The sequence below is a fragment of the Castor canadensis genome, chromosome 10 (assembly GCF_047511655.1).
Source record: "Castor canadensis chromosome 10, mCasCan1.hap1v2, whole genome shotgun sequence".
NCBI classification, from domain to species: Eukaryota; Metazoa; Chordata; class Mammalia; order Rodentia; family Castoridae; genus Castor; species Castor canadensis.
Genome location: NC_133395.1, coordinates 906,448 through 924,446, shown reverse-complemented (window position 1 = coordinate 924,446; position 17,999 = coordinate 906,448). Strand labels below are relative to the sequence as shown.

Below are 17,999 nucleotides of genomic sequence, written 5' to 3'. Positions count from 1 at the left end.
CTGTGCCATGGTGTCCTCCTGGCACGCATGGCTTCATGCTGGCCACACGAGGGCGCTATTGGTTGAACTGTTTTTTAAATACTAAACCTGGCTACCTTGTAGCACTTCTTACTTATTCGTGCACCTCAAACGTGGTTTTATTCCAGCCGTTCGTACAGCTAATAATTCATGCATTTAGAAGGTGGTCACATTGTACTCTAAAGGTCTGTTCTTTTCTTTTTATGACTGTACTAGGGTTTGAACTTAGGGTTCATACTTACTGAGTGGGTGTTCTACCACTAGAGACACTCCCAGTCAATGGTCTGTTCTTAAACTGTGTCATTAAGATGTAAGAAACGACCCTACTCAAATGAGACCAGACTTTTCATATTTTTATAAGATCTTTTAGAAACCACAGCTATTTCCCACCAGCAGAGGTGGTTCCTTGCATGACATACGAAGTCCACTGACCTCATGGGGATTTCTGACTCACCCCACGCCCCATCAGACACACGTCTGCTCACGCAGCTGCCCCTGCAGCCTTTGGTGTATAGTCCCAGGCCTACCCTGTCTCCCCTTTGGCTCTTCCCTCTGGGTGCTCCCATGTGGGAGCATCTTGAGTGTGTCCCCCCTCCATCTCCCACTGGGGCACCAGAACCCAGGAGGCCTAGGTTGAAGATTAGGCCCTGGGCTTTGGCTATCAGGCCCCAGACACAGCAACCCACTCTTGCTGATTGGCTCTGAAGTGTTAATTTCTCTGTGCCTCAGTTTCCCCACCTGTTAAAGAAGGTCCTCCTACTTCCCCCCACCAGGCCCAGTAACAAAATGCAGCTTGGCGACACCTTGAGAGACCACAAAACTGGCTGGCCATGAGCGAGGCCCGGCCCTCTGCCTGGCTATGTTGTGTTCCCTTCTCCGCCCGTTGGCATCACAGTCAGACCTGGGCCTGCAGAGTTGGAAACACAGTGGCCCCAGAGAAGGGCCAGTGAATTTGTGCCTTCCTGAAACAGTGTTCATGAGAACTGTGGGCCTTTGTGTCTATTTGGCCGAAGTGAGCTTGCAGGCCACGGTTCCGCTGTGGTGCTGGCCTGGGCAGTAGATCCAGATGGCCCTCCTCAGGTGCTATTGCTGAGCTGGGGGCCACAACAGTATTCCCAGGCCATGGCAGTCCCAGGTGCTAGGGGACACTGTGTTCTTGCTGGAGTGACATAAGCTGAGTCTTCCCAGGGGCCCCCAGCCAGGCTGGGAGGAGACACTGTGACCCAGGACAAGGACATCACTTGAGCCCTGACCTTCTGACTTGGAGTTCCCAGGTAAAGTGTGGGGAGACACTGGGCAGGTCTGGGAGGCAGCTGCAGATGGCCTCGTGACCTAGAGTGGCAGGGTCATCATCTGTCTGGGCTCTGGTTTGTGTGACTTCACCTTTCTGCACCTAAGAGAAGTCCCATCTTCTTGGGGTTTCCATGAGGCCTTAGTGAAAAGACCTGTGGTGCATTCGCTTAGGGTCTGACCCCCAGCTACACGGAAACACAAAGAAAGTCCCTTCCCATGGTGAGGGGAATCTGACAGCCTCCTGGCCTCACAGCTCCTGTGGGGACCTGACTATGAGCAGCTGGGCAGCGGAGTGACCACGGAGCTGGCTTCCTGCCAGGGCAGCTGGTGCCCCTAAACTCAGTCACAGTGAGCGGCCTGGATATACAGCCTGCACCCTCGTCTATCTTCATTGAGAAACTGATTTCCTACTGTACATTTTTTTTCAGTCAAATAAATTCATAATTCCTTATATTTCATGTGAAATTTTAAATTTTTGAGTCAGTAACTTTGCTTTCTCAGGGAAGACAAGTGCCACTTATGACACCTGTGTTCCAATGACCATTACGACATAAAGACTTATTTATGATAAAACTTTCAAAATCCCTATTGTTAGGTCTGGGGATATGGCTCAGGTGGCAAGCTCCTGAGTTCAAATCCCAGTACTGCCAAGAAGACAGAAACAAAAATCAAAAACCCCAGTTGTTCAAATATCAGTGAACAGAGGCCCTGCTCAGAGGCACAGTGAGTAGGACGGGCCATGTTGAGTGGGCAAAGCTCCTTGCTTGTCAGGACTGTACCAGGCTTGTGTGAGCCTGCGCGTTTGGACAGACACGCAACAAGTCTGACGCGGCTCTCAGGCTTACACAGTGAGGCAGCAGCAGTGCTGTGGACCGTGAGGTGAGGGCTATGGGTGGCATGGAGGCCAAGGCTCTTTCACAGCAACAGCAGGGTAAGTTTGGGCCACTGAAGAGACTGTCTAGGTCCAGAAGCTTAGCCAAGGCACCACATCTACGTGCATCGTGAAACAGAGAAAGCATTTCATTGGTTGGGGGGACACAGAGAGAGTGGAGAATGAGGCTGCAGTCAGTCCTGCCATCATCAAAGCTGTTTCAGAAAGGGCAGAGAAACTGAGCCAAGCTTTGCTACTCTGCGAAGACATGGCCACAGCAACGGTGGACCTGTGTCCATTGTGCCCTTGCTGGATTTGCATTTAACTTGACAGCCCCAAGAGGTAGATGCTATATTTATTCCCACATTTGCAGAAAAGGAATCAGAGGTGGCTCAGGGCTGAGTCACCACAGGGCAGTGCCTTTCCGTGTCATCAGGAAGAGCGTGTGTCTGTCCCTTCCCACTCTGTGCACCCCCTGTGGCAGCTGTTTTTAGCAAACCCTGTAGGTCGGTGTTTTGGGGAAGTTTCTCACAGCCCGGTTTGGACAGGAAGCAAACTACTGGGTTCGCTGGTCTGAGGCTTGTGTGTGCGATGACAGCCAGTGTTTCTGGACCCTCTTCTCCATCACCATAGGAGGAGTTGAGCATGACTTCCTGGCTCAGAACCACAAGACCACCCCCAGCACATTCCTGCAGAGCCAGAGGGAGGCAGGAAGGTGGGGACCTGTTGGCCAGCCTATCTTCCCCAGCCGCAGGGCCCTCAAGATTGCAAACAGACTTTATGCACCCTCCATGAAATAACCTCTAATTTTGTACCTCTCAAAGCGGGTGCATTTGGGGGCCCCCTTCCTCAACAGAGCGCCTGTCAGTGGTCTGTAGTCAACCACAGTGATGCTGCTTCCCCAGGGCTCAGCTCTGAACCATGCGGCCTCAGCTAGCATGAAAGAGCTAGCAGAAAGAGCTGCAATTTTAGCAAAGCCCTGCTCAGTCACTTAGAAGGGGCAGACGCCCACGTAGCACCTGGGACAACAGTACCTGGGCCAGAACAGGGGCGGAGCTCTGTTCTGTCTCCATTTCCTCACTGACCTGCCAGTGAAACCAGCCTGGCCTGCTGCAGGTCTGCAGTTGTGCTGAGCAGCCAGCGGCAGGAGGCTGTTTTGAGTGAAGCTCGCGTGTGTGTGCATTACCCGGAAATGCTGTGCGGTTATTCACCGCGCACATGTGGAGTCCTTCGTTCTCCAGCCTGGTGTGGACAGTCAGCAGCACGCCTAGGTGTGCTCCAAGCACCCTGTCATAAGAAGCCTGGGTGTCAGAGGGTCTTTGCTACAGTCATAGCACGCAGGGTCATCCGCAGACTGCATGATTTATAATGCTCCCTAGGATTCTGACTTCTGCTCACACCCAGAAGCAGCTCGCTTAGACTTGGAAATCAGTGTCAAGCCAGTGCCTCCGCTGGCCTGTCTCCTTCCTTTCTGCTAGGGATTGGCTGGCGGTGGCAGCTGTTGGCATTGCACAATTGGCTTGAATGTGAAATCACCCAGCGGAAGCAGTCCTCCTGCTTCTTCCCTGTGATTCAGGCTCCTGCCGCCAGGCTGAGCCAGGAGACCGAGGGAACGTGACACAACGGCGAGATGCCATCCCATCTCTGTCCCAGATGTCACTGCTGCAGAGAATAAGTGCTTGCATCCTGCTCCCCACAGACTCTTGTGAGCCTTCGGGAGGCTTGGGGGTTTTCTCCCAAAGTTGTCGTGATGCCATCAGGAGCTGTTTTCTTAGGATGGATGAACACGGGGACCTCAGATGGTAGGATTCACGTGATGTATGAGTCCTAAGACTTGTTTTGGAGGGTGTACTCAGCCAGCCATGCAGGAGAGGAAAATGACGGTGCTGTTGTCATGGAACACGAATGATCTGTGTGCCAGGAAGGATGGTCCTGCACGGCTTGTGAATGGTGGCTGATGTTAGACTGAGAAATCACAGCATGCCGGCAATTTCTGTCCTCCTTTAGCTAAGAGCAAGCCCGGAAAATTGCAGAATGGGGCTGCCCAGGCCCCCTGGCCATGCTGCCCACTGCAAGGTCCCGTGTGCATTTTGGCTTGCAGTACAGGATGGCGTGGGATTGTAGGATCATTGCTGTGAGGCAGAAGCAGGCTTCCTGGTGCGCTGACAACAGGATTTCTCCTCATTTCAGCTTGCAAGATGTGGGCATCGGATTCATCCTGGTCATAGACCGAAGGCAGGACAAATGGACTTCCGTGAAGGCGTCAGTCCTGCGAATAGCCGTAAGTGCCGTGCCCAGCCCTGCCTTGCTCCTGGCCAGTGAGAGCACACTGCTCTTCTCCCCAGTGCAGTCCATGCAGCTCATGCTGGGCTGCTTCCTGCTGAGCAGCAGGGGGAGGTTTGCTCACCCTGGAGGTGGCCAGCTAGGGACAAAGCCAGGGTGTGCTGAGCTGCACCAGGCCACGGGGGCTCCCAGGGGCTGGCCGTGTGTGGGTGTTCCCTGGTGGTACTCTTGGGGAGTCTATTCTAATTTCATTTGCTCTTAAATGGAACGCAGAAGTTCTAGGCAGGCAGGATGCTCAGCGTGTTAGAGTCTTCAGGTTAGAAGTTGGAAATTATTGATCAGCGTTTTTCTAAGCAACCCTCTCCTTTCTAAAGCATGCTGTTTATTCTTTAGCTTTAAGAGTGAGTTGCCTCAGCCTTCCTTAGTGCCCTCACCTGTACCAGAAGCCCTCACTCTGGGGACTCTGTACCCCTGCAGGGCCGGGGGCAGGGTCTGTGTGCTGCCCCACAGCAGAAAAGCCGCCGTGCATGCTGGTGTTTTTAGCTGCAGTAATCATTTCAGAGGGGTGAGATCATGCTGGCAGAAATCTTATTTTCTGCCGTCCCCTCCTCTCCCACCCACAAACTACGGGGCACCTCTTCCGAGCTGAGCTCACCCACGCCCGCTCTTCCGCCTGTCAGTCGTGGCTGCACAGCTGCGAAGGACCCAAAGTCTGGTTGTCTGCCAGCAGGATGCCTGGAGTGCTGCTGCACCCGGGCTGTGACTGCTCAGCCTCCAGAGCACCTCTGAACAGCCCAGCCCTGGGTCAGACCCTCGCGGCCTCCTGCTCTGGGTCTTGCAATCAGGCCCCTGGCCACTTGGGGGCTATTGGGCTGTAAGGTGCCCCATCCTCCCCGGCAAGTCGCCTCCTTCCATCTGCAAGGAGAATTAAAGGCTCCATTTCTCACAGCCCACGGTCCTGGACTGCCCGCCCTGTACAGAGCATCCCGCCACATCTCTCTGTGAAGCTCATTTAGGGGATCCTGGCTTCCCTGTCCGACCTGTGCTCCCCATTGCCATTGTTGATCTGAATTAGCCAGGACACCTGGTGGTCTCACAAGAAGCAGGTCTGTCACACAATCACTCCCTGACTCTCCCATCCCCAGAGGTCTGCAGAGCACTTCCAGTAGCCATCACCAGTTCACAGCCAAGCATCCAGGGCGACATTTCAAGTCAGGTGAGTTTGCATCTAGATGCAATTCCAGGGAGCCCGGGGCAGTCACATTGCCCTAACAAGCAATTCCAGATGAACCGGTCACTCCAGGGTTGAACCCTGCAAGGCTCCCAGCCTTTCAAAGGAAAGGCCACACTGACTTAGTAGCACCAACATCCAGATCAACCCAGCTCTTTTCTCAACCACCATTGTCAACAAATGATCAAGATGTGTCTTAGAGGCCAGGTGTGGTAACTCACACCTGTACTCCATGCTACTCAGGAGGCAGAGATCAGGGGGATTGCAGTTAGAGGCCAACCTGGGCATAAAAAGTTAGCAAGACCCCATCTCAGTCAACAAGCTGGATGTGGTGTTGTGCTCCTGTGTTTCCAGCTATCCAGGAGGCTGTAAATAGGAGAATCCTGATCTGAGGCTGGCCCTGGGCAAAAACACAAAACCCTACCTGAAAAGTAACTAAAGCATAGCTCAATTAGTACAGTGCCTGCCTAGCAAGTACTAGGGCCCTAAGTTCAAACTCCAATGCCACCCCAAAATCCTTCCCCAAAAAAGTGCTAAGACATTAGCACAATATGGGTAATAGAAGTTGGGGCTGGTCTGACACCCTGAAGGTCAGGACCCCTCAAGGTCAGCACCAGCTTGGAGCTCTCACTCCCCAAGGGGCCAGCCCTCTGCGCCTTTATGGTTTTTTTTTTTTCTCCTGGCGGTACTGGGGTTTATACTCAGGGCCTCATGCTTGGCAGGCAAATGCTCTTACAACTTGAGCCACGCCACCGGCCCTTTTTTTGTGTTGGGTTTTTTAGAGATAGGGTCTCCTGAACTATTTGTCCAGGCTGACTTCAATCAGCAATCCTCGTGATCTCTGCCTTCTGAGTAGTTACCATTACAGGCATGAGCCACCGTACCTGGTCCCTCTGTACCTTCTCCTGCCCTCACCCAGCCACACCTGGGCAGCTCCTACTCGATCCTCGCCCCACTCACATGCACCTCCTCAGAGCTCCTGCTGTGCCTCCACCTTTATGGGGCTGTGCCAGTGTGTCGCCAGCACTCATCCCAGACCTGACCTTGACTCCACACACACGACCACACGCCTGTGAGTGCAGTCACACATTCCGAGATACCACCACAGCGTGGTCTCTCGGGTTAATGGTCACACTTGGGCTAGATGACAAGAAGTCCCCAAATACAAGGTCACCTCCTAAGAAATACAGAAACCACTGTTAGACTGGAGCAGCCCTCTGAGCTGCACTGCAGCACTGTAGCCTGCAGAACCCTCCGTTGTCAAGTAAGGACATGGTTTTATCTGTTGTTGAGTTTATGGTCAGGTGGATTTTTGAAGCAAGCTGGCTCAACCTTAAAACTTGTCTTGTGAAAATCATAACTGTAGAGTTAGTATTTGAGTGTTTATTTTTGCATTGATGTATTTTTTTTTGGTGGTACTGGGATTTGAACTCAGGGCTTAGTGCTTGCTAGGTAGGTACTCTACCACTTGAGCCATTCAAGTGGCTCTTTTGTCTTAGGTATTTTCCAGAGAGGATCTCATGGGCTGGCTTTGAGCCACGATCCTCCTGATCTCTGCCTCCCAAGTAGCTGTTATTACAGGCGTGAGCCTCTGGCACCTGACTTATGTTGATTCTTGCACTATAAAAATATAGGTTTTTTTTTTTAACCCTCTGATTCTTAATTCACCAGCCTTGGTTTGAAAGTAGCAGAAGTTACCATTTTTCCAGCAAAATTGTCACAGATTGTCTTTGAATTCCAATGCTGTCTTGCTATAAGAATTTACTGAGGGCTTTAATATAGTCTATTCCTGCATCCAGCACATGTTCTGAATCCCTGCGTGTACCAGGATGAGCAAGGTGCACACAGCCAAGTGGTGGAAGGAGAACAAGGGAGCATTGCCACGATGGTAGGCAGCATGCAGGAGGGGGCGCTAAGGCCCTCAGGCAGGGCAGGGTGCAGTACCCCGTGAGCCAGGCCATTGCCCTCTATGCCTGTGCCCATCTCTCTGTCCAGCTGGGATCCCTGAAGAGGCTGGAAGGGCCTGGTGCCTATTTGTAAACAGAGTGCAGAGGGGGAGTGAGTAGCCAGGAGACATGGAGCTCAGGGCGGGGGCCAGGAGGATACTTTAGGCCTGAGACCCTCCTGTGATGAAGGTACCAGTTCAGACCTCACTAGGAGATCAAGGTGGGGGACCTGGGATGGAGGACAACATTCACTGAGCACAGCCGTCCTCATTCTGAGCCTCAGAGAGCCACCCTGGTGGGACACAGCCAACTCTGCCCCACTGAGGCTCTGTGGTGAGAAAGGGTTAGGATCATCAGGGTCCATCCGCATGCCCTGGGGAGGCAAACTGGGGATGGCTTTTCTGGGGTCTTGGCTTCATGTTTCAGAGATGAAATATGACTCAGTGAGGAGCTGCCCTGGCCCATGCATTCATCCAGGTAGCTTTGGGGAAACTTCCGCTTAGCATCTGTGAAGGCCAACCAGGTCCTAAAGAGGATTTCTGAACCAGTGTGCCCAGCTCAGGGCCCCACGGGATACTGCAGAAGCAGAGAGGCTTCACTTACATCACTTACCTCCTGACATGCCGGCCTCCTATGAGAGCCACACTTACACGATGCCTGAGATTACAGCTATTCTCAGCCACCATGTGTGCTGCCGTGTGAGCAGAGCTCTTTCTAGTTTGGGGTGTTCTTTCCTTTTTGGATGCCTTCAGCTTGGCTTGGAATAAAAAAAAAAGAGAGAGAGATAGGAGGAGCCAAAAACCAGCGTTCCTAAAGTCAGACTCCCTGTGCTCCCAACAAGAATGAAGCCCAGTCAATTCTGACCGCATGCTGGAGCACGAGGTATGTGTTTACCTGGGACAAGTTGCCAGTCTCAACCACTGGGCAAAGGCAGAGATGACAAGGCCCAAGCCAAGCTCAATGTCTGACCTCTCCTGCTGTACTGTGTGTGTGCGTGTGTGTGTGTGTGTTAGCATTTTTGGGCTTTGAAATAGAATGCACATATTTATCTTTAGAGTCACCCTAATTCAAACTAAATCCATGTCCTAGGGTATTTAGCTCAAGGAAGTTGAATTTAAAGAATTGTTGGCCCACTTGGGCTAGAAATCTGTTTTTGCTCTCTGGTACAATCCTGTGCAGAAATATACACAGAGGGACCAGAGTTTTTAGGTCCCGCAGCAAGTACTCACTTTTGTACCACTGGATTCCTGCCCTTGGCCAGGCACTGGGGCTCCAAGGAGGAGCTGGAATGTGTAGGGCAGGCGGCAGTGGTGGAGTGGGAGCCAGCACTGGAGGGGCTCCCAGCAGAGGTGGCTGGTGCTGGCTGACAGCCCAGGCACAGGAAATGAATTTCCCCTGGAACACAAGGTAAAGGCACCAGCCTGAGATGGCTGCATTGCTTTTAGGCCCATGGCCAAGCAGAAACATCACAGAGAAAGGACCCGGTAGGGGAAAGCTGCTTACCTCATGGAGGCCAGGAAGCAAAAAGAGACAGGGAGGGCCAGGACAAGACATGCCCCTCAAAGGTACACCCCCCAGAGATCCACTTCCTCCAACCAGGCCCCTCCTTCCCCAGTTTCACCACCTCCCACTAGTCTATTAAAATTTGAATCCACCAATGAATATTGATTAGGACAGAGCCCTCACGACCCAATCGTCTCTGGAGATGCCCTCCCAGACACACCCAGAAGTTTGCTTTCCTAATTTCTTAGGTGTCTCTCAATTCAGTCAAGCTGAGATCAAGGTGAACCATGACAGGCCCAGAGATCCAAGGGTCTAAGAGCCGCAGGCTCCACCCACGCTGCTTCTGTACCAAACTTAAGCATTGCGTATCCCAAAATTACCAAAAGAATAGTCTAAATGCTTTCACCACCAAAAACCATCAGCGGGTGAGGCTGGGTTTGTCCGTCGGCTTGGCTTTCTCATCCCACAGTGGGGGTGACAGATAAGGACGCACCCCGTCGCTGCTCCTACTGTTGGGACATGTGCTTGCCAGGCTTCTTGGACTCTGCTCTGTGTTCAGCTCAGTGCATGGAGGCTGTCCATTTGCTTAACTTATTTTTTTCAACTTAGAGCTCATTACGCATGTGGTGAGATGTCTTGTGGCACAGAGGTGTTTGGTTGAAGGTTGATCTGGAAGGGAGTGATGTGGCCAAATGGGAAAAGAGAAGCTTGTATCCACTCAGCACCTTTTCCTCCCAACTTTTTATTCTGAAAAACGTCAAACCTACAGAAAACTTGGAAGGGTAGTAATATGTCCATGTGCCCATTGTGTACGTGTACACACACACACACCTGCACAGAGACATGCACACACACTCACACTCACACTCACACTGTTTGCTGATCCGCCTGAGAGTCAATTTCAGCCATCATATCGATTTCTTCATGAATACTTAGGTGTCTGTCTCCTAAGAACAAAGATATGCTCCTATGTGACCACAGTGGGCACTCAGGAAATGAATGTTGACATTGTTATAATTATAACAATAGTAATTACCAGTGCACACAAGAAATTTAATGTTGAAATAACTATCTAGTAAACAGTGTATGTTCAGATTTCCCCACCTAGCTCCAATAATGTCTTTATGTCTTTTGCTAAAATGCAAGAGCCAATTAAGGGTGACGTGGCACTTAGTTGTCCTACTTCTTCTCTTTAACTTGCCTCTCAGTGGGTTTTTGGTTTTGCTTTGAGTCTTTTGTGACACAATTATTCGTGAAAGTTTGAAGCCTGAAGTTTTATAGAAACCCTTCAATTTGGTTTCCTCAACTTGGCTTCAGCTAGTCAACCTGGCGGGAATCCCTGGTCGGTGGGCACAGGGTGCCCTTGTGTCCCATGGGTGAATAAAGACTGCTACCAGGTCAGGACCCTCACCGCAGACTTTCCACTAGTGGGTGCTTCTCCTGATTGCAACCAGTGCGGCGTCTGTGGTGAGGCTTTGGGATAGGTGGTAGCGGCCTGTCCCCCAACGCTTTTGTGCCCCATGGTGTGCATGTCTAGGAGGGTTCACACCCAAGCTGAGGTGTGCTGATGGTTGCCATCTGGCTGTGTTGTCCAGAGGGCTGTGATGCTTGGTCTGCATTTCCTGTGTCTTACGGCGTCCACACTCTGCATCCTTGCAGCTGTGCCTGCCCACTGATGGATTGTGGCCTCCGTCCTTAAGTAAACCCGCTCACCTCTGCAGGGAAGAGGGATTATGGCCAAGCAGAAAAGTGTGCCTTTCTGCTCTTGATGTGAATTCTAGTCATATAGCTCCCCATAGGTGATACCAGACCAAAGCTGGCTAGAACCTTCTGGACTCTGAGGAGAGTAGGAAGGAACAGGTGCAGGCACTGGCTTGGTAATAGGGCAGAGACAGGAGAGCCAGCTGGTTCCCTAACAGTATTGTATCCCTGACTGTCCCATTTTCCTACCAGTCCCAGCCACAATGTCACCCGCGTGTAAATAAGCAGGATCAGTGTCTGTATTTCCAAGTCTGGTTAGTGTGAAGTTCATGAGTGTGTGTTGTGCATTGCCACAGGAGGTGCGGCCAGATGAATGAGCGCAAATCCTCCTCTGAAGGCCTCACTGCAACTTATTAATGCTGCCCCATGCATCCATGGCTCCATCATCCAACCTCCACAGCCAGCATTATCGGCCACGGGTGGGGGGGACACGACAGGGGAGCTCTGTTCATCTTCGCCTGCTAAGCGTCTCTGAGGTCCCGAGGTGGTCTTATGCATCAACGCTGGGACAAACTTTCAGACGATGCTTCTGTGTAAACTTTGTTTGTTGCTTGGCTACTGTCAGACAAAAGTAATTGGTCAGCTCTTGGCCACTTACATTTGCTATTAAACATACAGCAGCAGGCTGGGTGCTGGGCTTTGAGTCTTACCTTGAGAAAAGTTACTTTAACTTCAGGAGGGTTTTAAACAGCTTTCCTAGCACCAGGGTTCCTGGTTTCTAAGGTGTCCCACGGACTTTCACTGAGCTGGTAAATACATGCAATGACTTCTCATTTTGTAAGTCTCCAAGAATATTAATTGAAAATCCACTTAGCTACTCTGTTTCTATGTCCATGGTACACTTGTATGGCCATAATCTCACACACCTGTTCCTAAGTGTGTCACTATTGGCCCCAGGAAAGAAACACAGTATGGCTTTCATATTAGGAAGAAATCTATTATAATTTTACAATTACTTGATTCTGACTAATTTACAAAAAAAAAAAAAAGACATTGTTTCACAGCTTCTACTCTAGATCCAGCTCTCTTTACTACTGTTTTAAAATAAGCTTTTATTTTAGACCTTTTCTCATTTTTATTGCAAATGGTTTATTCCAAACCAGAGAAAATTTAATTTGCTATTGTTTATATTCGCAGTACATTGTGTACATCCCTTCAAACCTCATGTGGATAGTATCTTACAATTATTCTATTTAACATGAAGATTCAATAACTTAAAGAATGGAAGTTCTAAAGCAGAGGAAATGGAGAGAAAGGAGCTATTTTTAAGGCTGGCTGTCACCCCCAAGGACAGACCAATGTGCCCCTCATCCTGGCAGGTTTCTTGCCACCTGCTGTAGGAGTTTAGCTGAGCTCAGGCGATTGCTAGGGAAGGTGAAAGTGCTGGTTCTGTCTTACAGGTGCAAACACCCAGCCTGTCCTTAAGAACCACTCTTCTGTGAGGTGTGATTCTAGATGACAAATGTAAGTTGAGATTGAGAAAAGCATAATTTGTGCCACTTCTAGAGGACAACTGAAAGGGTGGCTTCCTTAAATAGTGGTGGCCAATTTCACACACACAGGACGGTTTGGAAGCCTCTTGCCGATAAGTGGCCCAGATGTGTTCCGGGCTCTGGTGTGGGGGACGGGGGCTGGTGTGTCGGCCGATTCATGGATGTCAGGCACAGCACTGGTCATGGCTGTGCCTCTTCCAGCTCCCTCCTCACAGCGTATCTTCACAGTCACAGTCTCATACAGCTGAGGGTGCACCTGCAGATGGACGTGGGTGGTGCCCAAATATCCTGGCTGTGGTGGGGCGAGGGATGGAAGGGAGGCCTCGGTCATCTCAGGAGAACTTCCAGGGCTGTAAGTAAGTAGGTGAGCTGGAGGACGCCGGCCACCAGGAGCTACCTCGGTAGCTACCAGCTCTGCTTAGGAAAAGCCCTCACCAAGCAGCTGCTTAGTATGCCAGCCAGTGGGGACACATGACCTCCATGCTCCCTGAGTCTGAAGTAGGAAGTGATGTGAAGATCACCATGCTGGCAGCTCTGTGGAGACAGAGGGCATGGGTGCTGGCGCATAAAGCATGAGAGTCCTCCTTCAGAGCAAGGCCAGTGTCCACTGCCCTGGGTGGGAGGTCAGCTGCAGGTGATGAAGGCCAGTATTTTCTGCTATGGTGGCAGGTCATCTACAAATGACATGCCTGGCTTTGTCCCTTAGTTGTGTACCACATTGATAGCAGATCCTGTCTATCTCACTAGGACTCAGATGGCTTGAAGTTCAGCCACTTGTCCAGGTCTGGCCTTCAGGTCTAACATGACCCTGGGAAGTCATTGTGTTTCCTGAGGGAGGCCAGCCAGTCACGTTTTAACCCTGTTAGAATCACATGACCCACAGCTCCCAAGGATACCTGGGACAATGTGGTCAGTGCAGAGGTAAGAGGGGACTGTCTCTCCTGCCAGTCCTTCCTGGACCAGTGTGGGTGTCAGACACAACCTAGAATCATCTCTAGCTGAGCCATTTAGCCAGCTGGGTCTCCTCCCAAGCCAACTACATATCCATTCCAAGCTTCAGGGCTGGCTGCCTTCCTGCCTGTCATACTTAGAAACCACACTCAGGCCTTCTGAGCTTCTTTTTGAGTGCTGGGTCTCCCTGGCCTCCCCCAGCTGGGTGTGGCCTGGCATCTTAAACGACCCTGCTACCCACTGTCACGGCTGTGTTGGAGCGTCCACTCTGCTCCAGACGCTACATTCCCTATTCCACCCTTCAGAGACTGTGAGGAGACAGGCTTGGATTTATCTCCATTTTGAAGATGGAGACACTGAGTCACAGAGAAGTGAAGTAGCTTACTTAAGGTCACGTGCTTTGTAAAGGTACACGTGTGAGCTGTTCAAGGGACAGCTCGTTTTTACTTTTGTTTCTGGAACTGCACATATGCATCTGTCTTGCCCTTTTGATTTTAGTTTTTCTGACAAGTCTGTTCATTTCCTGGGGCTGCTGTAACACAGAGCTGCAGCCTGGGTGACTTAGCAGCTCTGGAGGCTGGAAGTCTGAGATCACACTGTGGGCCAGGGCTGTTTTCTCCGAGGCTGAGCAGAAGCTGTGTTCTGGGCCTCCTCCCGGCTCTGATGTTGCCAGCAATCCATGGCATTGCTCAGCTTGTAGAATTATCACCGGCTTTCTGCCTCTTTTCACATGACGTCGTCTGGCGTGCAGATCTGTGTCCAAATTTCCTTTTTATAAGGACTGTTTTGTTGGCTAGGTCCCATCCTACTGACCTCATTTACTTGATTACTTACCAGTGTGAAGACCCGATCTCCACATGAGGTCCCAGTCTGAGTACTGGGACTCAGCATTTCCATATAGGAATGGGATGTCACACTTGGGCCCGTAGCGACTGTAACACAGCTTCGAATGTTTAAGTTTGTGAGCAGCGTGGCAATAGGAGCTGCAGTCAGCAGGAGTCCTGAAGGACACCACCGTCCTTCTCCTTGTCTCTCAGGCATCTTTCCCAGCAAACCTGCAGCTCGTCCTTGTTCTTCGCCCAACGGGGTTTTTCCAGAGAACTCTCTCGGACATCGCCTTCAAGTTCAATAGAGATGACTTTAAGATGAAGGTGCCGGTGAGTATGCCTACTTCAGTTCTGTCGGCAGAGCGGAACCTAATTGCATTCTTGGCCCACTGTGACAATCGACATTCTCAAGGAGCAATCTCAGTACTTCAGCCATAAATAAAACCCCACAGGACTGGGTCAGAAGCTACACTTCCTCTTAGCTCAGTCGGGAGCAGCACTGACATTTTTATTTCTCCTCCCATCACACCCCTGGGCTCCCTCCCCACCCCAGGCTGATGATGTGTAGGAAGTCACAGCCTTGGCTGAACCTCCATGAGGCAGCTCCATCAGAAACCCACAGCAGTCCTCCCTGAGAACCGCATGTGACCCGGGCACCAGCTCAGGGTGGTGACCAGATAGGATATTCTGCATGGCATAAAGCCTAGCAGGAATAGGCTATGTTTATGAGGCATACCTCAGTGGCCCTGGGAACAACCGGCCCAGGTGTCTAGGAGGACATTTGAACCTCTGTGTTAGGACGTGTTTCTGGACAGTGTGCTTCCTAGAGCTAGTTAAGGGCAGAACCACATAGGGCAGTAACCTCACCTCTGGAGAATCGTGCCCAACAACAGAATTGGATATTGGGGGTCATGCCAGTGACCCTTACCTCCAGTCCCTGGGGATGCTTACCTCTGAGACAGTGACTTGTATGTCTCATGGCCGTTACAATCAGGTGACAGTGTGATCTTTTCTCCACATTTTGCAAGCAAACTGCACTCACAATAAGTTTCCTTACCTTTGGTTATATCGCAGGAAATAGGACTGAAGATACCTGGCAGGTGGTGGTCTCCTTTGCAAAATTACACTAATACATGTACAAGTATCAAAATGGGTGTCAAAATGGGCGTGCAGAGCTCATCCCTGACCTCTACAAACTCACAGACACATTGTAGATCATGCTAGAGAAGCACACAGTTGTTAAAATGTGTCCGTGTCCCATTCAGTGCTGTGTGCCAACCCCAGTGCTAGTGAGAAACTCCAAGTGCAGCCCTGGTCCTGCGCCCTGTCCACCACTGTGGAAAACAAAGGCAGCACAGATGGCCGTTACTGAGACTTGGAGGTCACAGAAAGAAGTGACTGCATCCTTGCATTGCCCAATCTGTCTCTGGCTTACTGGCTGTGAACCAGGGTTATTTGGCACCATGCAAACAGTGTTACTAGAACAAAGAATGTAGTGAGCTCGGTAGTTCTGTTTTCTTCTTGGAGTGAGAATCTAACACATTTTTGAGAAAAGACCATGTTTCAGTCAGGGGCTCTCAGTGTGGGCACTGTTGACACGCTGTGCTGAATAGTTCCTTGTCCTGCGGCCAGCCCGTGCCATGTGGGTGAGGTTTCTGCAACAGCCCTGCCCTCTGCCCACCAGACACCACTAACCCTTTCCCCATTGTCTCAGCCAGGTTGTCTCCAGACATCGTCAGATGTTCCCTGGGGACAGTCACCCTGGTGGAGAACCCCTGCCTTAAACTAATGCACATTTAATAATTCATGAAGTGGACTCAAATAGCATTTGGTCACAGCCTCTGAAGACCTATTTTGTAGGATCTGACAGCTTACAAAGCAAAGTCTATATTTTTATCTAAAACGTGGGGACAGAATGACCTCACAAAGGGCAAAAGAAATACAAAAAGCTGAAGATAAGTCACGTGAGAAGAGCTGGCATGGCCACCACACTCTCAGGTTCCCTCTTCCACTGAAGCCTTTCAGGAACTGCCAGTCACTCTGTGAATACGGCGGTCTGACTTTAAGATGCTAAAGTGGTGCTAACCACACCATAATGTGGATTGTCATATTTTACACAGAAGTAGAGACTGAATTGTCTTCTTTGAAAGCAGGGCACTATGCAGCCAACGTGCCAAGCTCCCTTCCCATGAGGAGGTCACAGATATCCTCTGTCCAGGGTTTTCCATGTGTCCCACAGCCGCCACTGGCTCCTCACCAGATTCTGGTGAGATCTGTCATAATATGCCCATTGTATGTAGAAGGAAACTGAGGCACAGACAACAAGCATTGCCCAAGGTCAGCCATTTAGGAGGAGCCTAGCTGGGATTTAGCCCATGTCTACTCAAGTCTGAAGTCAGATGTCACTGGTCACACTGCCAGTGTGAGGCTCTACTGCCCTCATTTGTAGTGTGTTCTGCCTTCGCCCCCAGGTCATAATGCTAAGCTCAGTGCCAGAACTGCATGGCTACATCGATAAGTCACAGCTGACCGAGGATCTCGGGGGGACCCTGGACTACTGCCACTCCCGGTGGTTGTGCCACCGCACGGTGAGTGAGTCTGGGCGCCCTGCACTGTGTTCTCTCGTTCATTCACAGTTAACACAGCAGAATGGCTTTTGCATTACGACACTGCCTTTTCCAAAAACATACTCACATTCACGAATGAGGAGATGGTCTCAATAGACCTTAGTCATCGTAAAGAAATAACTTGAGTAATAATTTTGGGAGTGGCTTTTTTTGGACTTAGAAACCATAAAAAAGAAAAGAAAAGAAAAAAACCCCAAAACCCTGTGTTGTTGCGGTTTGCAACACTCGTGCTTGTCCTAACAAGGAGGGAAACAGAGAGAGAGAGAAAGAGACCCAAGCATGAATGACTCTAGGTGATGGGGATTTTTGTAAGGCCTATCTGGTACGTGTGTGAAGAGGTGCGTGAAGTGGAGGAACTCGTGGGAAGGTATTCACTTGCACACTAGCTGCTCTCCGCCTTTCTGAGAACGGTCACAGCATGGTGTCAGCTTTCAGAGCAGAGCGGTGTGTGCAAGTCTCTGTGACCATGTTCTCCCTCCTCCCAAGGCGATCGAAAGCTTCGCGCTCATGGTGAAGCAGACAGCTCAGATGCTGCAGGCCTTCGGGACCGAGCTGGCCGAAACCGAGCTGCCCAATGATGTCCAGTCAACAAGCTCGGTGCTGTGTGCACACACGGAGAAGAAGAACAAGGCAAAGGTACGTGCGGGCTCCGTGGGGCTGAGGCTCTTCCATCCTAAGCACAAGACCCAAGGTGAGTCTTCAGCATTGGGCCACACTGAATGTGAGTGGGTTTCAGAGCTGCCTTCCAACACCTGTAAGAACCAACTTTTCTAAACAGCATAAGTGAACCCTGTAAAACACCGTGCATGTCCACAGATGGCCAGAATGGCCCTTAGTTCAGATCAGCAGAGTCTACACAAAGCCAAGGTCAGAGCAGCTCGTCCTGGTGGGTGGGCGCTTGCTGTGTGTGGTACCTCTGGGGCTTCAGTGTCACAGATTGGGATTTCAGCCCCGGTTTCTGTCACCAGTGGGCGACAGAGTGGTGGCTGAATTTCCAGCATAAAATACCCATTGTGCTCACATATGCACATCACCCTGCAGGGTGACTTCATTTTGTATTACTTGCGTGCCTATCATTCTTGGGTTGCTGACTTTGAAACAGAAATGTCTGGATGGCAGTGACCCACTGTGCATTCTGAGCACTGTGCCCTGTTTCTGCCAGGCAGGCCATTCACTTCCCAAAAATGGCCTTTCC

At 50.8% G+C, this 17,999-nt stretch overlaps 1 protein-coding gene across 10 annotated transcripts in view; it reads left to right on the top strand.

Moving 5' to 3' along the window:
• Window positions 1–17,999, top strand: part of Mcf2l (MCF.2 cell line derived transforming sequence like) — a 166,470-nt gene that overhangs the window by 116,902 nt on the left and 31,569 nt on the right. For 9 of the 10 annotated variants that reach the window (XM_074042953.1, XM_074042949.1, XM_020163788.2 and 6 more), the window contains 4 exons: window positions 4,373–4,463; window positions 14,388–14,507; window positions 16,649–16,765; window positions 17,291–17,440. In XM_074042953.1, the coding sequence (XP_073899054.1) occupies window positions 4,373–4,463; window positions 14,388–14,507; window positions 16,649–16,765; window positions 17,291–17,440 (478 nt within the window). Of the gene's footprint in view, window positions 1–3,132; window positions 3,985–4,372; window positions 4,464–14,387; window positions 14,508–16,648; window positions 16,766–17,290; window positions 17,441–17,999 lie in introns of those variants that run through there. The other variant, XM_074042955.1, reaches the window with a different exon arrangement.